Here is a 24,304-nt window from a genome sequence, read left to right as displayed (position 1 = left end):
AATACAAAAAATCTTTAGAGGCGTAACGCATCTCTATACCATAGTAGTACTTCACTTCTAATGGGGCTGGAATGGCCATGTTCTGCCAGGTATGCAACTTCCACAGGCTTTTGGAAAAATACTCTCTGACACCTGGATTCCTTATCCTTGGGATATAGTACAGACCTTCTTTAGACACTTAACAGCAACAATTCTCCCATGGAACCCATGGAAGCACATGAGTAATGTGAACGTTGGATCATCTGAAAATTATCTTATGGATACAACTTTTTCATTGGTGCTAGGAGATTCAGCTTAGGCTCAATATATCCACGTAAGCCTGCGCAAGAAAGCTTTAAAACTTCTTTGACATGTCAAAAACCGAAGTTTGAATTAAATGACTAATGCTTTACCTAGTTTTTTTACCACTAGTTCTCTGCCAGAATCTTTTCCATTCATCCTCTGCCAAAGCCTGTCAACCATCCTGGCAACATACCCTTTCACCTCCCCACACCTCATGCCTTTGCTTTTCCAGTCCTTTGGCTGCCATACTCGTCTGGCTGGTTCCTAGAAGCCTGGCAGGGATTTCTCTCTGACATAAATCTGGCTACCACAAACTAAAAGCTGGGAGTCCAAACACACCTCTCTCAGTGCAAATCCAAACGGGTCTAATTTATAAACAAAGAGAACACTTCTATTTTTCATCTAAAAACAAATCATGCATTGGCTTCTAAAGGGGAGAATTAGGAGTGGGCGGACAGAGAAAAGAACTGAGGAGAACAGAGGTTAGGAAAAAATATGAGGTAAAAAATAGTTGCTGGATTAAGAGGAGAAAGAAAAAGCACCAGCCGCAGTTACTAATCCACAAGGAGTCCCCCAGCCTTCAGTAAAGGTAAACGAGGGCAGTTATCTTTGTTCTGTGCACCGAAGCTTCCAAAACAGGAGGCGACGCATAGTAGGTGCTCTACTAATATTTCCTGAATGTTCACAAGAGTAAGAGAGTTAAAAACTGACAAACTGCTATCATAAATAAAATGACAAAGGCTACTGCCTCATCCAATGTTTAGCATCCCCAAATACAGCCCCATTGTTCTGCTCTCTTTATGCCCCTTGCCTCGTTTTTGTCGTTCTCTTTTACATACACATTTAAATCTAAGAACACACACGCACGCAAAATCCCTGAAACTACAGACTTAAATGTGTTATTCAAAGCAAGTCTTATTGGGTGGCTGCTTTTAAATGAATGTCAACTCCTAATGGGTTCAGTTTCTGAGCAGCCTTCTTTCCCGCCTTCTCGGAGTTGAGGTGAGAGATTGAACAATCGACATTCTCTCTCCAGTTCCTCAGTCTTTTTCTTTCCTGTTTTCTCCTCTCCTCGGCTTTATTCCCTTTCCCAGTCTGTTGTTTCTCTAGGGTTGTTGCTGCGCTTTCTCCCTCTTTGCTCGATCGTCCCTTTGATCCTTTCTTTCTAGCCCTTATTCCCAGAAGCTCCAGAAAATACCTCCTTTCCCCCCCCTTTTCACGTCACTTCCCTCCCTTCTCCCATCTCCTCGGTGAGAGCGAGTTCCCCACTAGAGGCCAGCACTTTCTCAGTTTCGTCCCTCCAACCGGCGAGCAGAACTCGGAGAGAAAGAAGGGGAAAAAAGAGGAGAAAGAGAGAGCGAGAGAGGGGGAAAAAAACCCCGGGGCCCAGAGCGCAGAGGCCCGGGAGCGGCGTCGTCATGGCAACGGGCGCCGGCAGGAAACGAGGGACGCGCGGGAGGGAGGAGGGGGAGGAGGGCGCCGAGGGGAGGGGAGGGGAGGGGCGGGGGAGGGGTCCGGCTGCCCCGGAAGCACCTCCCCGCCAGCCCCCTCCTCCAGCCCGGCCCGCAGCCCCCGGCCTGCAGCCCCCACCCTCTCGGCCCGGCAGGAAGTGACAGGCCCGGAGCGAGCCCCGGAGGCCTGGCAGAGCCGCGGCCGGGCCCGCACCCGGAGCGGCGGGAGGGGCGGGGAGCCGCGGCCGCGCCGGGCACCTCCCACCCCGCCCTCGGCGCCCCCGCCCCTCCAGGAAGGGGAGGAGGCGAGGGGAGCCCGCCGCGGAGGCCGAGCGAGCCCCCCGCCCAGCCCGGCGACTGGGGACCCCGGCACGTGAGGTGGACGCCCCCCAGGAGCACTTGGGTGCAGAGCCCGGCGCGAAGGTAACCGGGCGGCCGCGGGCTGGGGAGGGACAGGACCTCTGGGGGCTTGGCTGCGCGGGGATGTTTCTTCAGCCACCTCCGTCTGTGTAACGCCCCAGGTACCTCCCCCAGTTGCTTTCCCTGCCTACCTCTAGCGCTTAGCTCTGCGGTCCTTCGGCTCTGTCTGTCCAAGTCTTCTTGCTCTTCGTTTCGCTGCGCTGAATGCCGTCTGTCCGTCACCCTAGTTGCTTCTGACTGCTCCTTTTCTCATTCATTTTTCCTTCTCTGACTTTGGTCCTCCCATCCAAGCATGCTGTCTGGTAGTCTCCCTGCTTTTTATGGTCCGCTTGGTCCCTCGGTCTCCAATTCCTTGACTTCTGTCTGTCTCTCTCCTGCTTGTCTCCCGGCTATCAGTAAGCACATTTCCCTGCTCACTTGGGTCAGTTCACTCCTGGCTCCACTCTATCTGCCCCCTTCCCCCGGTGTCTTTGATTCCTCTTTGGAACCTCATTTTCATCAAGGTTCTGTATACAACAAGGACCCCTGGGCGCTTACTATCCCTGTTCTCCAGATCACTTCCATTTCTTTTGCACAGTCTTACCCCGCCCCCCCCCCACCCCTTCTCCTGCCGCCCTTCTCCTGCCGCCCTTCTATGTCCCATACTTTCTACAAGACAGAGTTTTAGGCTTAGGAAAATTTATTTCCTCCAACTCTGGGCTCAATGGACCCAGTCCCAGGTCCATTTCACTATTCTAGCTCCCTTCCAGAGGTCTGTGCTCCTTACCTAACCCAACCCATACACACTCAAATACTACCTTTCAGGGTGACCATAGTTTAGCTATTGTGGGCACCTCTGTGGATCAGCTTCTCGCACTTTCTCTTCTGACGTAATTCTGAAAATTTAAATGCACTGTGCCTCCCAAACTTTTTGTTGTTTTCATTTTTTGTGTTTAATTTTGCAGTCCCAACATTGATCACAAATGAATAGTATGTGCCTGGGATCCAGGAATCCTGGTTTTGATGTCAGTTTCTCCTGATTTTATTACTTAAGCCAGTACCTTTCCATCTCTCTTTTCAATTCACAATCTGAAAAAAAAAAAAAAAATACCACTAAGACTTCCATTTTGGGGGAGATGTGGGGTCCTACAGTTTTTAGCATTTTCACCTATGAATATAGGAGTTAATGTCTCCTCTAACTAGTAAAGGGGTCTCATGTCTCTGAGTCCAGTGAACTAAATCCATTGATCTATATAACTATGCCATGCTGCCTCTAATACTTACCCACTTTTTTTCTTCACATGCTGATAATGAGGATTCATGGGTCTGTATCTGTTCAGTGCTTTGATATTGTGGCAAAAGATGTGGGAGAAGATAACTAGAGTTGAAGCTGATATGATTTCTTCTGTGTACTTCTTAGGTTATATCCATGTTTGCAGTGACGTTTGCTATACCTAAATAAAACTGAAGAGATGGGTTGAGTACTTGGGGGATAATGATGCCATCCGATGATACTGGGAACAGAATAAGAAATCTCCCCAACTCTGTTTCCAAGGCCAAGCGGTTTGATTTTATTTACTTTGTTTTGGATGTAATCATTATGATAAATCCATTTTAATAAAACTGTTGACAGGCCTTAGCAGGAATTCTGGTTTGATGTTTACATTCCTAAACCGAATAGTGCTTTGCTGACCTAGTATTTCTAGTGGCCCCGTGCCTCCAAAGTAGAGAATATAGTGTCTAGGCCTAACAAAAGAGGAGAAAAAAAAGAATGAACAAAAACCCTTATTGTCATTTAGTGTTGTTCGGAGGCATATTTCTTCTTACTTCTCTTCTCCTGTCTCTGCTTGGTTCTTAGCAGTGTCTTCATGTCTTTTTGCAAATTTTAGTGTAGACCCCAGAAGGTAAATTCTGGTTACTAAAATGAGCTAAAAAGTTGAGTTTTATTTTCTTGAAGATTTTCATTGCTGTGTATTTAATATGTGTAATACCTGGTAGTCATTTGTTAAAATGATATGTTACATTCAGTTGTGAAGGCTTTTCTGCAAATGGGGAAACTGAGGTGCCAGCAGGGAAAGTGATGTGCCCAAGGTGTTTTTATTAATAACCTGAGCTGGAATCAGGCAGCTATTTGTATAGCTCTTCTACCTCCTAGTTTTTTGTTTTGTTTTAAAGTTTTATTTAAGTAATCTCCACACCCAATGTGGGGCTTGAACTCATGACCCCGAGATCAAGAGTTGCACGCTCTTCGCACTGAGCCAGCCAGGCGTCCCTCTACCTCTAGATTAATGACTTTCCATGATGCATTTAACATATCTGTATCTTGAGCCCCTCCTCCATAAAATGAGGACAGTGAATACTCAAACCAAATGACACTGCCTTAGTCACAGGTTTTTTGTTTTTTGTTTTTTGTTTTGGTTTGAGGAAGCAGCATGTGTTAATGTAAAGAGACTTGATACTAGGAAAACTTTAACTTCAGAAAACCTCATTTCTACAATTATAAGATGGGGATAATCATATTAAAGCACTGTGAGAGGTAATGGAGATGAAGAGCCTAAGCCAGCGAGAGGAGGCACCTGGTGACTTCTCAGTAAATGGTAAATGTTAAGGTGATGCTGGTAATGATGTTGCAGGTGCAGATAAAAGTGAGAAAACAGGAACTTTTAAGTGGGACTATTTTAAACTATTAAAAAATGTTATGGGAATGTAAGGTAGCCTTAGTATTATGAGTCTTAAATTCTAGCCATTTGATATTTAATAGACAGTCATGAGGGAATATGTAAAGGTTTCTTTTGAGACACTGCATAGTTTCAAAAGATGGTATGGGAAACATATCGTTGTAAGTGTGTATTGCAGATTTGGTAGTTAAGCCCAAGGAGTCATGACTAATGGAAAGAAGAGGAAGAGTCTTAGATAACTTGAATGATAACATGAAATAATAGTTTGAGATCAGGTGTGAATTTTAATCCTTCGCTAACTTCCATCTAGGTCTTGAGTCAGAGCACCGGCTTTGGGGACCCTGGACCACTATCATGGAGACGGAGAGTGAGCAGAACTCCAACTCCACCAATGGGAGCTCCAGCTCTGGGGGCAGCTCTCGGCCCCAGATAGCTCAGATGTCACTGTATGAACGGCAGGCGGTGCAGGTGAGGCTCAACTGTGAGGGGCTGTGATCTGTGAATATTGGCTTCGGGTGGGCACAGGTGCTGGAAGATAATTGCTCTTAGTTCCTTTCCAGCAAACTGAGGGAGATGGATTAGGTGATGACTAATGTCCCTTCCAGCTCTGAGAATCTTAGGAGTTTACAACAGTTCGAGCAAGCAAACAGAGAATGAGATTCAGTCAGCAAATCACGGTTTTTTTATACCATTCAGTTCATGTAGCTAGATTCTAACTAACCATTTCTCTTCATGGATTGTCAGGTTTTTAATCTTCAGTCTCTCTTGTAAATCGCCCTGAGTAATGGAAGTATGAAACTCTTTGGAGTTTTATTTTTAGACAAATAGTAAATTCCATGCTTTAAAAAATCTTGGGAATGGGGCATTTTACTCAAAATATCTTGGTTGCTAGAGTAACTATGCACATCATAAGAATAGTTCTAATTATTAAAGAATAAGAATACAGTAATATCCTGAAGGTGACACTAAAACTGCAGTATCATCTTTATAAACATCTGTAAATATTTGAAAATGCCAGTTATTTGAAAATTTTACCTGATAGAATCTTTCACAAGCCACTATTTACTCTATTTTTCATCATTTCCAACCACCTGGGGCTCTGTCCCAAGAACATGGTCTTTTGTGTCCCTAGAACATGGTCTTTTGTGTCCCTAGGATATGGTCTTCAATTTTTTTCTTCTATCTATCCATCCATCCATCCATTTATTTATTTATTTATTTACTTTAAAGATTTTATTTATCTATTTGTCAGAGAGAGGGAGCGCACAAGCAGGGGGAGAAGCAGGCAGAGGGAGAAGCAGATTCCCTGCTGAGCAAGGAGCCCGATGTGGGACTCGATCCCAGGACCGTGGGATCATGACCTGAGCCGAAGGCAGACATCCAACCGATGCGTCCCTATCTATTTATTTTTAAGTAGGCTCTCTACTGGAGCCCAACATCAGGCTTGAACTCATGACCCTGAAACCATGGACCTGAGCTGAGATCAATAGTTGGATGCTTAACTGACTAAGCCACCCAGGTGCCCCTATTTTTATTTTTTTTTAAGTAAGCTCTATGCCCAGTCTGGGGCTTGAACTCACAACCCCGAAACCAAGAGTCGCATGCTCTACCGACTGAGCCAGCCTGGCGCCCCTTCTTCTCTTTGTATTATTTGATGTCCAATTTATTTTCAACTTGGCTAGTCCAGTTCTTTTCCTTGCTACGTCATGTATCTCCACATTCCATTTTGGGAATTAAGAGTTCATGTGAGTTACATTGCTTTACTTTTCTTTGTATACAAGATCAGAATTAATTGTTTTTCCACTTTTTGAGAACTATGTGAACTTAACTAGTTCTAATATAAAAATGGACAAATCAGATGTTGACTTAGCCACGCTCCCCATCTTCCTTTGTTTCTCTCTTTACCAGTTGTCCCTTTCACCAGATCACAGTCATTTGCACAGAATAGGAATTAGGAGCGATTCATTCTAAGTGGCTTGGTCCTCTCTTTTTCCTCTTAGGCTCTGCAGGCACTGCAGCGTCAGCCCAACGCGGCTCAGTATTTCCACCAGTTCATGCTCCAGCAGCAGCTCAGCAATGCCCAGCTGCATAGCCTGGCTGCAGTCCAGCAGGTGAGAGGTCAGCAGCCAGCTGGCCCAAGAGGGAGGGGATAGGCACTACCGGTGGGTCGGGGCATACTGCCTCCTGCAGTCCTCCTGCCACTCACGCTAGAAGCATCGTCTTGTCTACCTCCTGTCCTTCCGTAGGAGGACGAAGGGGTCTTAGTTTTTGGGGTTGCAGTAGGAACTAGGAGGTAGAATGTCTGTGTTCTAGGACTACACTGTCCAATATGGCGGCCACTAGTCACGTGTAGCTATTGAGCACTTAAAATGTGGCTAGTCCAAATTGAGATGTATAGTAAAATTTTGGATTTCAAAGACTTAATATCGAAAAAAAAAGTAAAATATCTCAGTATTTTGTTTTTATTGGTTATATGTTGAAATGAGATGCATTGGCTTAAATAAAATAAAGTTTATTTCTCCTGTTTCTTTTCACTTTTTAATTTTTATTTATTTATTTATTTATTTTTAAAAGATTTTATTTGACAGAGAGCACAAGCAGAGGGACAGAGAGGGAGAAGCAGGCTCCCCGCTGAGTGAGGAGCCTGATGTGGGACTCGATCCCAGGACCCTGGGATCATAACCTGGGCCAAAGGCAGCCGCTTAACAGACTGAGCCACCCAGGCGTCCCCACTTTTTTATTTTTATTTTTTAAGATTTTATTTATTTATTTGAGATAAAGAAAGAGCAAGAGAGAGTGAGCATGAGCTGGCGGGGAGGGCAGAGGGAGAAGGAGAAGCAGACTCCCCACCAAGCAGGGAGCCCCAGTGCGGGGCTCTATCCCAGGACCCTGGGATCATGACCTGAGCCGAAGGCAGACACTTAACCGACTGAGCCACCCAGGCACCCCTCTTTTTTTCACTTTTTAAAAAATGTGTGTACTAGAAAATAATTTATGTGGCTTGCATTGTATTTGTTTTGGACAGCCCTGGGCTAAACTTATGAGTGACTCATGATATGAACTGGTCAAAGGTTCTTCTTCCACCTAAAAGAAAGTGGGAGGAGGAGGAGGGCAGATTACCCGATTGCCCCAGGAGGGTTATGTGGGAGTTACTAGGTTGGCATAGGAGGTAACGTGAGAGTTTTGGGGATAGTGATATACTTTTCCTTGCTCCGTAGTAGAGTCTCTGGGTTTTTATCTGAAATCTCTATTACATTTTGTGCCTGTGATTAGAAGATTCAGTCTTTCCTTAGTTGTCTCTGCTTTCTTGTTTCCTTTCCCCTCTAACAGGCCACGATTGCTGCCAGTCGGCAGGCCAGCTCCCCAAACACCAGCACGGCACAGCAGCAGACTACCACCACCCAGGCCTCAGTGAGTACCGCGGCTCCCCACCGAGAGGCTTCCTTCCCTGGGTCTTTGTCTCTGGGTGGAAGGACTTTGTGAATTGAGCCATCAATGGTGATTATTGCTCTTATGTAGAGAGTCTTAGTAAAAGGGAAACAACTGACTGGAATCTATATAGGGGTCTCAGTGAGGAGGTCTAAGAAAGGAGGAAGAAAATCCTGGGGCAGAAGAGGAGATGACAAAGGGACGGGACTGATCTCTGGACCCGTTTTTTTTTTTTTTTAAAGATTTTATTTATTTATTTGACAGAGACAGACAGCGAGAGAGGGAACACAAGCAGGGGGAGTGGGAGAGGGAGAAGCAGATTCCCCGCTGAGCAGGGAGCCCTATGGGGCTCGATCCCAGGACCCTGGGATCATGACCTGAGCCAAAGGCAGATGCCTGACAACTGAGCCACCCAGGCGCCCTGATCTCTGGACCCTTTAACAAGGAGTGAAGTCTGCTCCATTTTGTTCCTTTTCCCTCTCAACTGGTAATGTTAGTGGTTAGGGACTAGTTTCTTTACTTTGGTACTACCCTCCAGTAGCCAGGATGACAGTTATGGTCAGGAAGGTATTATTCATTTCCCTCTGACTCTGAAAATAAGATAGTCTGTTCTTAAAAAAAAAAAAAAGAAAGAAAGAAAATTAGATATTCTGTTCTTCACTGTGTCCCTCTGCATTTGTCGGTGATGTGCATTTCTTTTTACGTCTCCTAAGTCTTTAGTTCTGTTCCTTTCTGTACCACACAGATCAACCTGGCCACCACGTCGGCCGCCCAGCTCATCAGCCGATCCCAGAGTGTGAGCTCTCCCAGTGCTACCACTTTGACCCAATCTGTGCTACTGGGGAACACCACCTCCCCACCTCTCAACCAGTCCCAGGCCCAGATGTATCTACGGGTAAGCCACGAACACAACCACCATTGTTCTAGGGGCATAATTGTTATGCCCCTGCCACAGACTTGAGTGAAAGCTGTTTGATTTAACCATGGTTGCCCAGATACGTTAAGATATGCTGATCTACTTCCTAGGCCTGCCTTACCTCTAGAAGTGATGCTCAGTATTCACAGGTAGCCTGCAGATTGCATTGAGATCCTAAGTGAGAAGGTGTCCGCCTTAATATTTGACCGAAGTGGTGTCACATAGAATCTAATCTTCAAACCTGTGGCTCGAGTACCCAAATTCTAAGTGTTATCTCTTAGCCTGTCTACTTACTATACATAAATACTTGTTCTAAAATCCTCATTGTCTCAACTTCTTTGATGTTTGACTCTTTGATATCAATCTATAGTTTTATATACATTCTAGGTTTCCTTCTGGATGATTCATCGCATATGGAGAATAAGGGTCTCCTGGGTTGGTGTGGAAAGGGGCAGGGCTTAGCAGTTTCGTATCTTCTGTTTATTTTGTCTTGTGGTCCTTCCCTTCCGTTTCTTCTGTCTTTCTTCTTCTCCTCTTGTTCTCTTTCCTTTGCTCTTCCTCTTCCTCCTCTCCTTGCCAGCCACAGCTGGGAAACCTATTGCAGGTAAACCGGACCCTGGGCCGGAATGTGCCTCTAGCCTCCCAACTCATCCTGATGCCTAACGGGGCAGTGGCTGCGGTCCAGCAGGAGGTGCCATCTGCTCAGTCTCCGGGAGTTCATACAGATGCAGATCAGGTCAGTGGCAACCACTTGACCTGTGGATGGGCACTGGGGAGGATGAAGGGAACCACCGTAGACCAGGGCCCACCCTGCTACCCCATTACGACTTCTCGGGATTCTTATTTTTTCTCCCCTTTTTTTAATTTCCATAGCACTCGAATCCCTTGTAACTTGTGAGTTTATTTGAGTTAGGAAGAGAAGTGGAGTTGACTGAAAACAGCCCTGTAGATCTGGGAAGGCTTATTCTCAATCCAGGGCAGATTTCCTTATATTCTTTCAGCCCTCCATGGCTCAGTTTTATTCAGGAGGTCTTAGTTCTTTTCATTTGCAGTGCTCTCTTAAAGTAAGGGGTGATTGAGGGAATTCTGCAGTTAGGTAGATGTGAAGCCCACCTGGCTGTTGCTGGAAGAATGTTTGATTCCTTCTCTTTATGAGTTACTGTGGCTGCCAACTCTCAGTAGTCTGTTTCTCCTCGCTGTGTGCCCAGGAAAGTCTTCTTCACCATTGCTTCCCATGCCTTACCCCCAAACATGTACATATATTTCGAGCCTGAGTTTTTGCTACTTATGGATGGAATACAAATTGGGATCGCATAATAACTTTTTTCATTCTTTTAGTTTATCAGTTAGCAAGTAAATATTGAGGTTGAGCTCTTTCTACTGATGTGCTCAGATATACACTAGAAACTTGGGAAGCTTGAAAGGAAAGACAAGTCAAGTCTTCAAAGATCTTAGAGAACAAAGAAGTACAAAGATCTTAGAGCCCAAAGAGGTACAAAGTAAACGGTACTAACTTGGAGTGACACATGAGTTTAGAGAAGAGTTGGCTGCATCCCTGCTCAGGACTTTTGGGATACTTGAGGAGATTCTCGAAGGATCGGTAGGATTTGATTTGGAGTTAGAAGAAAACTGGAGAGAGAGCAGTGTGTGTAAAGGCTTGATTCATATGTGACTGAGTTGGGGATGAGTGGATAAAGTGGAGACAACACACCTGATGGTAGAAAAGGTCATTGTCAGGGAGAAGTCCGAAAGCCAAGTAACTTCATAGGTAGCAGGGGTCAAGGCTGGCTATTGCACAGCAGATTAATAGGATAAGGAAAATACTTTGGAAAGAATCATCTAGGAACATGTGCCTGGAGAAGAAAGAGAAGTTAAGGAACCTAGTAAGAGATTCTTGGGGGTCATTTAGTTACTAGAGTAAGACCTTCGTTTTAGACTATGGTAACAGCAGTGGGATCAGAGGATGAGGTTGAGACTGGTTTCATATCCAGTTCTTCCATTTATCCATCTCTTTATTCATCAGATATTTGAGTGTCAATATGTGGAGGGACAGAGTAGTGGTTGCAAATGTGAATCTGATAGTTGGGTCAGATTCCAAGTCCATGACTTACTGTGTGACCTAGGCAAATGGCCTAACATCTTTTTGCCAGTTTCTTCGTGTATAAAGTAGCTATTGTTAAATACCTACTTTGGGGTGTGTTGAGGATTAAATGAGTTAGAGATTACAAATCATTGAGGCACCAGACATTACACAAAGAATCACCTGAATGGTTTAATAATTGCTTCATTAGAAAGTACAGAGTGCTCTGAAAACACAGAAAGAGACCTGATTCAGCCTTGGGATCGGGGTGAAAGTCAAGAAGACTGCCCCGAGGAGGTGACATTTAAATTGGGTGTCCGGTGAAGACATGGAAGGAGAGTGGTGAAGGCAGGGGGAACCTTATGTCCAAATACCCCTTGAATCCAAAGAGGAGGGAAGGAGCTTTATATATTTGAGGAATTGAAAGAAGACCTGTGTGCTTGGAGTTTGGCAAAGGGGGATGGAGATGGTACCGGGGAGGTAGGAGAAACTTCATCTTGCAGGGCGTTGGGAACAGTGTTTAGGATTTTGGGCTTTATGCAAAGGGTGATGGGATACTATGGGAGGATTTTCAATTTGGAAGTGACCTAGAAAGGTTCGAGGCTTGTTCATTTTTTTTGTTTAAAGACTATGTTGGCTCCTCTGTGGAGAATAAATGGAAGTGGTGTGAGTGTGAATCTAGGGAGAACAACAGTTTCGGGGAAGGATGATGTTTGGGTTAGGCAGTAACAACGGAGATGGACAGAAATGAATAGATTTGAGAAAAACTTAGAAGATCTTTGAAAGAGGAAAACTGATTCAGTTGAGGGAAGTGCCAGAGACGAGATGTGATGGCGGTGAGGCGGCTGCTTAGTGCTACTCAGGAGATGGAGAATGTTGGAGAAGGGGATCTAGGGTGAAGTTAACTTTTGGATACCACTGTCTTAGACGTGCTTGTGAGTCAGTGGGTCACGAGGTCAGCTGTTTTATATATTTGGTGCTTGAGCTTAGAGGGAAGGTCTGAGTTGGAGATAAACATTCAAGAGTAGTAGACACATAGATGATAATCGAAGTCAAGAGAGCATTTGGCATTGCTTAGGGAAAGGTATGGATTGACAAGAGAAAAGCCTTTATATTAAGATGGAGCCCTGAGGGTTAGGACTGTTTAGAAAATAGTTCAAGGTCAAGTAGAGGCTGATGAACTGGCAGAGGGGAGTAGGAAGGAGTGACAGAGAAATGGGAAAATCTGGATTATGTGGTGTCATGAAGACAAGGGAGCAGAATGTTAGAACGGCAGGGAGTCCTCTGTCAAACGCAGTAGAGAGACAAGATAGAGTTACTAATATGGACGGAGAACCATTTCAGTGGAGTTTGGGGGGGTTGAAGCCAAACTAGTATCACTTGAGGAATGGCTGGATAGTGAGAATAGATGCAGTGAATGTAACCAATTATTACCAGTTTAGTAATAAAAAGAAAGGAGGATGAAGCTGGGGTTGGGGAAGTGGGGTTCAGGTGTGATGGGAGGGTGCCTTTAGCGGTGAGGTTGAAGATACAGGAAGGAATTGATAGTACAAGTTCCTTGAGAAGGAGGAGGGCTGGGGCCCTGAGTGTGGAGAAGGACTTGATAGGAGGGAGGATAGAAGGGAGAGCAGGGAGAAGGAAGTGGTGGGGGTTTGTGAAGGGCATGTATAGATTTGGTGATGGAACTGCTGCAGTGTGCTCATGTGATGGTTTTATTGTCTCTGCAGGGGTGATGAGGGAGAGGGGGAAGAGCAGGTGGTTCTGAGGTATATCGGGAGACCAGGAAAGTTTTAAATAGTCATTATGGAAAGCTGATTAGAAACAAATTATATAATTGCCCGATCACATTAAGTGCCCCAGCACCCCATCCTGATAATCTTGTCAATCTCTCTCAAAAGCTCTCACCTCTTTACTGCTTGCCTGAACTCAGGGTCTTTATATTTTTCACCTGCATTACTCTACTGGTTTTCTAATTGGTCTCTTGACTTCAGCCTTGTCTACCTCTAAGCATCTTCCATATTACTATCTGAATAAGTTTTTTAAATAAGAAAATACCTGTTGTTCCTAACATTATTTTAAATGGTACTTCTGGTATACTGAATTTGATAAATCATAATCCTTGGTTTGTGACATCCTGTCAGCAGTGGTCCATTCATGGCCCACTCTTAGTTATTTACTATGTTTTAATGATGTAATAAGCAATCCCCAGTTCCACCCACTGCCTGCCCCTACCCATGGTAACAATCATTCTGATTCCTAGGTTCATCCTTCCCTGTGTCCCTTTTTTTATAGTTTTATCGTGTTTACATATATTTTTAAAAAGTACTTTTTATTATGGAATATTTCAAACTTATGCAAAAATAGAAAAAAATATGAATCCCTTTGCACCTGCCAGCCAGCTGCAACATTTATCAACACATCGCCTTTCTATCCAGGCCACTTTCCTCCACCTGTGGATTATTTAGAAGTAATTCCAGATACCATATGTTCTATATTTTGTGTGTGTGTGTGTATATATTTGTATTTAAGTTTATAAGGTTTTTGTGCTGTATGTAATTTGGGGGGAATACTTTGTTAATAGCTTATTGTCAAGATCCATCCATATTATTGCATGTCATTGTATTTTATTAATTTCTATGTAGTATTGAACCATGTGAATATACTTTAGTTCATTCATCTTCTCTTCTGATAATGGCCATTTGGGTTGCTTCCAGACTTTCGTTAACTATGAATAGTGCTGCTGTGAACTTTCTCACACATGCCTCCTGTTGTATATAGCAAGAGTTTCTCCTGTAGAATTCCTGGATTAGGGGGTGTGTGAATGTTCAGCTTGAGGATAAGATGCCAAACCGTTTGCCAAAGCGGTTGTACTGATTTACACTTCTGTCAGCAATGTTTAAGAGAATGGTTTCAGCTGTAGAGTTGATTACGTTTATTTTGATTAATATTCTTCAGTGGCTTCCTGTCATCAGTGAAGTGCTCATCAGTCCTCTCTTCATATTCTGGGGTACTTCCTATGTCAGGCACTGTGCTAGGTGCTGGAAATAGAACAGTGGGGAAGATGGATAAACTTTCTGTTCCCGAACTAAAGTTCAGACTCTCCTCATTTGAATGCACCAAGCCCTTCCTGATCTGAAACCTTCCTCCCTCCCCGGCCTCAGCCTGTCTTCCTAGCTTCATTTCTTTCCACTCCCTCCATCTCACCCCAAACGTAGTGAAATATTCATAATTTCCAAAAATGCTATGCTCTTCCTTGGCTCGATGGTCTTCCAAATGTTACCTATGTCTTCAAACTTTGCTTTTGCTCTCACCCATGGAGTCTCAGATGGAACAAAAGACTTTTTTAGGAAGTCTTCCCTAATCTCCCCGGTCTGAGTCCATCTTCCTCCTCTGCTCCCATGGCACTTTGCGCAGATCTCTGCATAGTATGATAGGGCTATCGTTGATTTTCTTGTCTGTCTGTTTCGGTAGAAAGTACTCATTAAGAGCAGGGACAGTGTCTTTCGTCTTTGCATTTCCAGTATCCAGTGTAGTACCTGAAACATAGTAGGTCATTTGGTCAGTGTTGAATGAATGAACGAACGGAGAAGAAAGGGAAAATCTGAGACATTTTGAAGGAATAAATGAGCAAACTTGCTGATAGATTTGATAGTGAATGAAGGAGACTGAAAATCAAATAGGATTCAAGAGTCCCTCCCTGGGTGACTGGAAGGACTTTAATGTATGTAATTGTAAAGGTGGGGGAACAAGGTTTGAGGGGGGGCTGGGGAATATCTGTAGCTATCTTCACTGCTTCTGAATCAGTCACAGAAGTCTTTGACCTTCATGCCCCCTGTCCCCTTTTCTCAGTATATCTTTTTCTTCTTATCTTTCAGGTGCAGAATTTGGCAGTGAGGAACCAACAGGCCTCAGCCCAAGGACCCCAGATGCAAGGCTCTACTCAGAAGGCCATTCCTCCTGGAGCCTCCCCTGTCTCTAGCCTGTCCCAGGCCTCTAGCCAGGCCCTCGCTGTGGCTCAGGCTTCCTCTGGGGCCTCGGGCCAGTCCCTCAACCTCAGTCAAGCTGGTGCAGGCAGTGGGAGTAGCATCCCCGGGTCCGTGGGGCCAGGCGGAGGTGGCCAGGCACCTGGGGGCTTGGGTCAGTTGCCTTCCTCAGGAATGGGTGGGGGTGGGAGCTGTCCCAGGAAGGGCACAGGAGTGGTGCAGCCCTTGCCCGCAGCGCAAACAGTGACTGTGAGTCAGGGAAGCCAGACAGAAGCAGAAAGTGCAGCGGCCAAGAAGGCAGAAGCAGATGGGCCTGGTCAGCAGAATGTGGGCATGAACCTGACACGGACAGCTACACCTGCTCCCAGCCAGACCCTTATTAGCTCAGGTAAGCTGTCACCTCTCCCAAGGTCATTATTCTCTCAGAACTTGTTTGAAATCTTCAGAGTACATTGCTTTGCCATTTTTCCTGCTTCTCTTGGTCCTGGAGTAGTGGAAGGAAAGAAAATCACATCAGCCTTGATCATCTTAGTCCAGGGAGAGAGGAGGATGGGTAACAGAGGTAGATCTCTGTTTCCACCAGGCAGCAATCCCCCCTTCTTGGCCCTGAGTTTGTCAGTTTACCCATCCCACCCATTCATTTACCCAGTTCTTAACTGAATTGCCTGCTGTAGGAGGTGTAGGAGGTGTTAGGGATGCATCTTTGAAAAACAGATTCCTTGTCCTCATGGAGCTTACGATTTAGCTTAAGGGATGACTTCTCTCTTCACTCCATTTATTTTATTTTATTATTTTTTAAAGATTTTATTTATTTGACAGAGAGAGACACAGTGAGAGAGGGAACACAAGCAGGGGGAGTGGGAGAGGGAGAAGCAGGCTTCCCGCGGAGCAGGGAGCACGATGTGGGTGGGGCTTGATCCCAGGACCCCGGGATCATGACCTGAGCCGAAGGCAGACGCTTAACGACTGAGCCACCCAGGCGCCCCTATTTTATTTTCTTTTTTAAAAAATTTTATTTATTTGACACAGAGAGAGAGAGAGATCACAAGCAGGGGGTGGGGGGAGGAAGAGATCACAAGCGGGGTGGGCAGAGGGAGAGGGAAAAGCAGGCTCCCGGCTGAGCAGGGAGCCTAATGCAGGGCTCGATCCTAGGATGCTGGGATCATGACCTGAGCCGAAGGCAGACGCTTAACCGACTGAGCCACCCAGGTGCCCCTCCTCACTCTGTTTAATGATGATTTGTTGGGCCAGGGTAGAGCGGAGATGGTGTAAGTGCCTTAGAGCACTTAGGACTAGCAAATAGAGCCACGGTTTTTTTTTTTTTTTAAAGATTTTATTTATTTGACAGAGAGACACAGCGAGAGAGGGAACACAAGCAGGGGGAGTGGGAGAGGGAGAAGCAGACTCCCCGCCAAGCAGGGAGCCCGATGTGGGGCTCTATCCCAGGATCCTGGGATCATGACCTGAGCCGAAGGCAGACGCTTAACGACTGAGCCACCCAGGTGCCCGAGCCACGGTTTAATATAGTGAACTTGTGATCATCTGGATCAATGATAAGGATAAAAAAAGAAAAATAACCCCAATGGTTTATAGTTGCTTTTAGACTGTGGTTCGGTATAGTTAGATGTGTGCACCTTACTTGGTAATGTTTATTTTTCCCTACCTTGTTTCTAGCACTTTAGTTGTTGCTGTATTTGGATGATTTACTTACAAAAAGTTATGAGTTCGTTATCAGCTATACTCCTCCTACCTAGTATTTACATACCGTAGCACTCGGTTTCCGAAGTGCTTTCATCTCCTACATGCTCCCTGGGCAGTCTGGGAGAGTCGCGAGTTGGGGAGATTGTCGGCGCCGCCTGCCGCAGAGGAAACTGGGTAAAGGCCAGGCCTGCAGCAGCTGGCTCTTGAGACTTCTCCTAGGTGGTGACCTAACCTGATGAGTCTGAAGAACCGAGGCATCCACGGGAAGCTGTTGGAATCTTTACCTCTGTGGACATTTATTCTCTCAGTGACCATTAAGTCTTTCTCATGTGCCAGGTGCTGGGCTGGGTTCTGGGGATGTACAAATGTAGAAAGCAGGGACTCAGCCCTTGAAGAACTCAGTCTAATCATACGGGCGATGGGCCAGCCCTTCTCCTTTGCTGGATCAAACGGACAGGATTTAGTGTAGCAAAGAAAATAAAAGTTAGCTGGCTGCAAGAAATTACTGAGGATCGTGAAATGACAGCGCAAGGGACTTCTTCCCTTGAGGTCCTTCATTGTAGAGAGAGATAGTTGGTTATGTCTGACTCAGAAGAGTAGGAATGAAGCGATCTCCCCGGTCCTTCCCGGTTAGGTTGCCATTCCCTGTGTGATACCAAAGCTCGGTACGCCTTGGAAAGGTGATTTCACTTTTAACTTGTAATGTTAATGATTATTTCCCGCTCTTCTTTGTTCCGTCCTGGGCTTGTTGCTGTAGCCACCTACACGCAGATCCAGCCCCACTCCCTGATTCAGCAGCAGCAGCAGATCCACCTGCAGCAGAAGCAGGTGGTCATCCAGCAGCAGATTGCCATCCACCACCAGCAGCAGTTCCAGCACCGGCAGTCCCAGCTCCTGCACACGGCCACGCACCTCCAGCTGGCCCAGCAGCAGCAGCAGCAGCAGCCCCCGCCGCCCCCGCCGCCGCCCCCCCCCGCCTCCCCCGCCGCCACCGCCGGCCACCCCCCTCCCTGCCCCTCAGCCGCCGCAGGGCCCGCCTACGCAGCAGGTCCCACCTTCCCAGACCCCGCAGCAAGCCCAGACCCTGGTGGTTCAACCCATGCTTCAGTCTTCACCCTTGTCCCTCCCGCCTGACCCAATCCCCAAGCCACCCATCCCCATCCAGTCCAAGCCACCTGTAGCACCCATCAAGCCTCCTCAGCTAGGCGCCACGAAGATGTCAGCTGCCCAGCAACCACCGCCCCACATCCCTGTGCAAGTCGTGGGCACCCGGCAACCGGGGACGGCCCAGGCGCAGGCTCTGGGGTTGGCACAGCTGGCGGCTGCCGTACCTACTTCCCGGGGGATGCCCAATACGGTGCAGCCTGGGCAGGCGCACTTGGCCTCCTCACCACCTTCATCCCAGGCTCCCGGGGCGCTGCAAGAATGCCCCCCCACATTGGCCTCTGGGATGAGCCTGGCTCCCATGCAGGGGACAGCACATGTGGTGAAGGCTGGGGCTACGACCTCCTCACCTGCTGTGGCCCAGGTGCCTGCTGCCTTCTACATGCAGTCCGTGCACCTGCCGGTGAGTGAGGTCTGATGGTTTTGAGGGCACAGTCACCCTTGAGTGCACCTGGGGCTCAGTGGACCCATATGGATCTTAACTTGGGAGGGGAGTAAAGAGTTGGGAAGGTTGAGATGCTGCTATTTATCATCTTACCTTCATTACTTCCTTAGAAGCCCCATCTCCAAATACAGCCATACTGGGGTTAGGACCTAGGGATTGGGAGGGGGAGGGGACCACAAACATTTAGTCCATGACAGATAACGTAATTAATATGTGTGAGTGAGCATGTATGTGTGTGGTGTGTGTGTGCACGCACACGCATGCGCACGAATATGGTATTGCAGCAACTGCTCTGTTAATTGTTTCGTCTGTGACAACTATTTGTTACAAACTGTAAAACTTAAACTGCTATGTGCTTCTTTTATAAGACAGACACTGATGGAAGGTTAAGATACTGGTATTTATTTGTTCCTTTTGTAGGAGACATTAATGCATATAATAATCTGTACTTCATACTCCTAAATTTGCTACTGAAATCATTCTGGGTTTTTGGATCTGTACTTAGATCAAGATAGCCTTAATCACTTAAATTGGTCTTTAGAAAAAGTGGTTCTCAGTGGGGCCATAATGAACCCAGGATCCCGAGGTGTAGGTCAGGACTAAATGTGACAGTTTCTTTTGTCCTGATGTAGAAGATACGCTTCTTGGGAATGACTGGGAATTTTAGTGTACTGTGGAAAGTACACAAATTGGGAAATCTGGAACTAAGAACATTTTCACTGACAGTATGAGAGTCATTGAGGTTCCTTATTATCCTTCACTCATAAATCTTGGTTTCTTTCCTATTCTTCACTTTATAGAGCAAACCCCAGACACTGGCTGTCAAACGCAAGGCAGAGTCTGAGGAGGAGAGAGACGATGTCTCCACATTGGGTTCAATGCTTCCTGCCAAGGCATCTCCAGTAGCCGAGAGCCCAAAGGCCATGGAGGAGAAGAGCAGTCTTGGAGGTGAGTAACTGACTTCTGCAGTCCTTTTGGAGTGCGGAGATTAGAGACCTGTTCTGAGTGAGCTCGGAGCTAAATCTGGTTCCATAGAAGATGGGCCTGAACTTGGTGGACGAATGGGTAGATCCAAAAACAGGGACTCCAGGGTGAATGATCAAAGGTGAACATGTATGATTGTGGAAGATCAGACTGGCTTGGCTAATAGATGGATCAATTATGTCATCCCCTATCTGTTCCTTAATTTGTTCCAGAGAAAGTTGAACCAGTGACTGGTGTGAATGCTAATACTCCAAGCAGTGAACTAGTAGCCTTGGCTTCTGCCCCATCTGCACCCCCTCCTACACTAGCCATGGTGTCCAGACAAATGGGTGACTCAAAACCTCCACAGGCCATCGTGAAGCCCCAGATTCTTACCCACATCATTGAAGGCTTCGTTATCCAGGAAGGAGCAGAGCCTTTCCCGGTGAGGGCAGGGCCATAAGGTGGGACTTTCAAGTGGGGACTTGGTCTGATTATTATCTTTCCAAAGTCCACTAAAATCAAGTCTCAGAACCATTTAATTATTCGAGAATGGTTCAGTTCTGTTGTTTGTATGGTTAATTGTAAAGAAGGAAGGGAAGGGGGAAAGGAAAGAATATGTGTAGACCAGCAAATGAAAGTGGTGGGAAGAGAAGGAAGAAGCTATAATGTTTAGTTACACAAACTAGGCTGTATTATAATGAAGAAATTTGTGGTAGAGAAGTTAAGGGACTTTTCTAGATACCAGGATTTGCAGAACTAGGACTAGAACAACAGGTATCTGCAACTTCGGAAGGAAAAGGACAAGCTAGAGAGCCAAGGTAGGAACCTGTTTTCCAATGGCTCATCTGAAAAGAGCCAGTTAGGGCCTCTTGATTGCCATGTTGAAAAATGTTTCTCTAAACCAGACTTGGCCATTAACTCCGAGAACCAGGCAAAGGCATGGCGGTGAGAAATAACTGGGGAAAGTTATAGAGAAGCAGAAAGGGACTAGGCTAACCGAACTGTAAACTTTTTCTGGCACAGGTGGGTTGTTCTCAGTTACTGAAAGAGTCTGAGAAGCCACTACAGACTGGCCTCCCGACAGGGCTGAATGAGAATCAGTCAGGGGGCCCCTTGGGAGGGGACAGCCCATCTGCTGGTAAGTATTTATTTAGAGACCCATCTGGGGAAGGAGGCTCAGGGAGATGTGTTTGAGGACTCAGTGTAAAATGGTAATTATTTAAAGTGGGAGGTATACAAAGTCCATCCACACACAGGAACTGTATTAAATATCAGAATGTGTAGAATCACACAAAAGGAGTTCCCTATCGGATTAGGGTGATTTAACAAGCCAACCTGAATTTTATTTACTTGTTTACTGTAAGGATGTATTTTTCAAAAGATGATCTAAAATAGTATATTTCTTAATTTCCATTTCTCCTTATTCTAGGTTTTATAATCTATATTAAGGTCTCTTGTTTACATTTCTCCCACTGCTTTTGTAAACTTTTGTTGGGAGAGGGATCCTGTATCTTTCTAGTTAGTAATTAGTTCCTCTCTCCTATTCTGAATTGCAGTCTTGTCTGCAGTCTGAGAGTATGAATTGGGATAATCAGTCATCGAAACTGGAAACTAGGCTGGTTTAAGTCAGGAAGACCATGCTGTTCTTGAGGGATGTGTCTTTATGGTTTTGGATTTTGAGCTTTATGTTTGAGGGATTCTGAATTAGGTTGTGTAGGTCTTGGGGGGCAACCCCTCAAAGTGATTAGGGTCAGCTGTGGGCCTAATGATGGCCCAAGCGGCAGCAGTCCCAGTGACAAGTCTCCAGGGATGCCTTGTTTTCCAGAGCTAGATAAGAAGGCAGATCTCCTGAAGTGTGAGTACTGCGGGAAGTATGCTCCTGCTGAGCAGTTTCGCGGCTCCAAGAGGTTCTGCTCAATGACCTGCGCTAAGAGGTACCATGGGCCCCCACCCTCCCTTCCTCACCTTCAGCACCAGCTTCTCCATCTACCAGTGGGCCCCTCCCCTAGCATCACCTCACAGCTGATGTTTCCCGTCTTCTTTGCTTTCATGTTCCTCCCCGAGTCGGTACCTAAAATACCAATTCCCATGCAGTGAAGGCTAGCCAGGTGGTTGTCTCTGGCACCGCTGACATCCCACATATGCCCCGACCCGTAGGTATAATGTGAGCTGTAGTCACCAGTTCCGGCTGAAGAGGAAAAAAATGAAAGAGTTCCAAGAAGCCAACTATGCTCGCGTTCGTCGGCGTGGACCCCGCCGTAGCTCCTCTGACATCGCCCGTGCCAAAATCCAGGGCAAGCGCCACCGGGTGAGCGTCTTTTGCAGAGCCGGCAACTTTTAAAATGGTCCTTTTTCCTTCCTCTTTCCCTACGGGGCAGTTCCTTTGCCCCGGTCAAAGAGTGTGAGACCAGAACTCTGAGTTTTGTATTGATGGCATTACTCCAAATTCCAAGAGATCCTGACTCCTGGTCTCTTCTCACCTGATTACTGGTTCATGTGTCCATTAATCATTACATTTGACAAAATCTAGATTACGATTCTTGGAAGAAGGGGAGAATCAAGAAAGTGATAGTTTATACTTGAAAGTTACTTGAGAGTGGACTAGTGACTCCGGGCATTTGCAAAGTACAGTTTCTTCACTGTAATACTAGTTTCTCCTCTATGCCCAGTATTAACCTGAACCCAGTTGACTGGGAAGGGGCGAGGGAGAGAAACCTTCTGACACTTATTCATGACCTCACTGCTTTGTGTTGTTCTCCGTAGGGTCAAGAGGACTCTAGCCGGGGTTCAGATAATTCCAGTTACGATGAAGCACTCTCTCCGACATCTCCTGGGCCTCTATCTGTGCGAACTGGGCATGGAGAACGTGACCTGGGGAACCCCAATACAGCGCCACCGACGCCGGAATTACATGGCATCAACCCTGTGTTCCTGTCCAGCAATCCCAGCCGTTGGAGTGTAGAAGAGGTGTATGAGTTTATCGCTTCTCTACAAGGTATTGAGGGCCTATCCAGTAGAACCCAGATCACATACAGGTTTACTTTTCTTTAGATTATCCCACATGGGCCTTTGTGACAGGGAACAGAACCAGAACTGACTTTTAAGCAGTAGGGGCTGAAGTATGGTTATGACGAAGGCTCTATTCATATTTACCCAGGTTACTTGCCCACAGCCTGGTTTCTTAATTTCCTTTTGGGCTGATTGTCCTCTGCTATGTCAGCAATCTTGCAATGTTTGATTTTCACTTTTATATTTCTTACCAATAATTTTTGGATAAAGTATGTTTTTTATATGTGATTTTGTGATACCAGACATAGATAAAAGACGTTTCCACTAAAGGGATTAGGAAAGTAGGGGCCGTCGTTACCCCACACTCTTCCAGGCAGGATTGTTTGTAAGCTGTTCTTGACAAAGGATGGTTTTCTCCAGAAAAGAAAATCACCTTACCCTTTTTGCCGTTTGTCTGAATTCTCGGCCCTTAAACAAAGATGCCCTATAGGCTCTGAACTTTTGATTTTTTTGCTACTGTGAAAGAAAACATGCGGTCTTGCTCCTTCTCTTTTCTCCCTCAAGCTATTTGAATGAAGTTATTTCTGTGATTGAACAACTTTGTTCTTATTTCCTCTTGGCTTTTTTACATAGCCAGTTTCCCGGATTTCATTTTACTTCCAAAGCTTCCCACCTCAGACTTTTATATTCCTGAATTTAGGATGAGTACTTTGGGATTAACCACTGCTGGGTCTCCATTTTTTCATCTTGAGTTTCCCCCTCCTATCCTCTGGTGCCACCACCTAGTTGCTCATATGTATTCCCACCATTTCCTTCTAGGCTGCCAAGAGATTGCAGAGGAGTTTCGTTCCCAGGAGATTGATGGACAGGCCCTTTTATTACTTAAAGAGGAACATCTTATGAGTGCCATGAACATCAAGTTGGGCCCTGCCCTCAAGATCTGCGCCAAGATAAACGTCCTCAAGGAGACCTAAGGTGGCCCTCTTGCACAAACGAGCCGAAGGCAGACACTCTCCACTGTCCAGGTTATAACCTGGTACCAGCAGATTCTACAGGGAAGAAAGAGCTGTTCCAATTACATAAATCTGAGACAGGGAAGAAAAGTGCAAGAATTTGTTGCTGGTGCTACATGGCGGCAGCTATGACATTTTCTCTGGTTCTACCTTATTTTTTAAAATCATTACAGTTCTCACTTTTCTCATCTACCCTAATGTAATCTTTATAAAGAGGCAGTCTAGAGAACTAGGACTGCTCAGCCTTATCCTGGAGTGGAGTATCTAGCCAGGGTCTCAGTTCTCCAAGAGGAGGAGTAGACAGTATGGTAAGGTAAGGAAGTGGGTGGGACGTAGGTGTGCCTCCACAACGGGAGAGGTAGGGTTCTTCTAGCTTGTGTGACACAAGTTTAGTGACATCTGGTACTCCCTCTCTTCCCTCTGGATTGCCCAACTGCGGCTGTGGCCCAGAGTTTTCTTTGTTGTCGCTCCCTTAGTACTGAACGTCTTCTCCTGCATCCATGGCAGAGTCACTCGCTGGTGCAGAGACTTGGCTGGTGTCATTCTGATTTGCTGCAGGGGCTAAAAGGTGTGTGGCACATATATGGCTGTCATTCTTTCCGCATCCCCCTGCTCCCTTCAGTTTCCCTGTTGTGTCTCCTACCCTGCCTTTCTTTTCAATTCAGCTCTGCTCTGTCCTATAGCTTTATTAAAACGAGAGTGTGTGGGGCTGAGGTCAGGAGTATAAGTACCTGCCTTAGGCGCTATTCCTTATACAACAAAAATATTAAATATTTTTTTCCTCCTCA

General features: G+C 45.9%; 1 protein-coding gene and 1 long non-coding RNA gene across 2 annotated transcripts; one reads left to right on the top strand and one right to left on the bottom strand.

Moving 5' to 3' along the window:
- The first annotated feature begins 1,785 nt into the window (after nucleotides 1-1,785).
- PHC1 (polyhomeotic homolog 1) lies at nucleotides 1,786-24,056 on the top strand. The gene is given in 16 exon segments (XM_045873885.3): nucleotides 1,786-2,156; nucleotides 5,121-5,278; nucleotides 6,811-6,921; nucleotides 8,141-8,221; nucleotides 8,985-9,134; nucleotides 9,736-9,891; nucleotides 15,111-15,606; nucleotides 17,677-17,885; nucleotides 17,887-18,486; nucleotides 19,329-19,476; nucleotides 19,725-19,936; nucleotides 20,518-20,632; nucleotides 21,320-21,428; nucleotides 21,652-21,802; nucleotides 22,258-22,489; nucleotides 23,323-24,056. Coding segments are annotated over 15 exon segments (3,039 nt in total). The 5' UTR covers nucleotides 1,786-2,156; nucleotides 5,121-5,164; the 3' UTR covers nucleotides 23,478-24,056.
- On the bottom strand, nucleotides 13,364-17,679 carry LOC123843989 (uncharacterized). The gene is made up of 4 exons (XR_006790685.3): nucleotides 16,984-17,679; nucleotides 15,619-15,702; nucleotides 14,547-14,771; nucleotides 13,364-14,273 (listed from the first exon to the last, which is right to left on the bottom strand). It is a non-coding gene; the product is annotated as an uncharacterized LOC123843989 (long non-coding RNA).
- Nucleotides 24,057-24,304: the final 248 nt, after the last annotated feature.

This window comes from Mirounga angustirostris, unplaced genomic scaffold (assembly GCF_029215605.1).
Source record: "Mirounga angustirostris isolate CCGP_5_RB_7025 unplaced genomic scaffold, mMirAng1.0.hap1 SCAF_5, whole genome shotgun sequence".
Taxonomy (NCBI): domain Eukaryota; kingdom Metazoa; phylum Chordata; class Mammalia; order Carnivora; family Phocidae; genus Mirounga; species Mirounga angustirostris.
The sequence above is the reverse complement of the archived record's forward strand: the minus strand, read 5'-3'. Positions and strand labels throughout refer to the sequence as shown.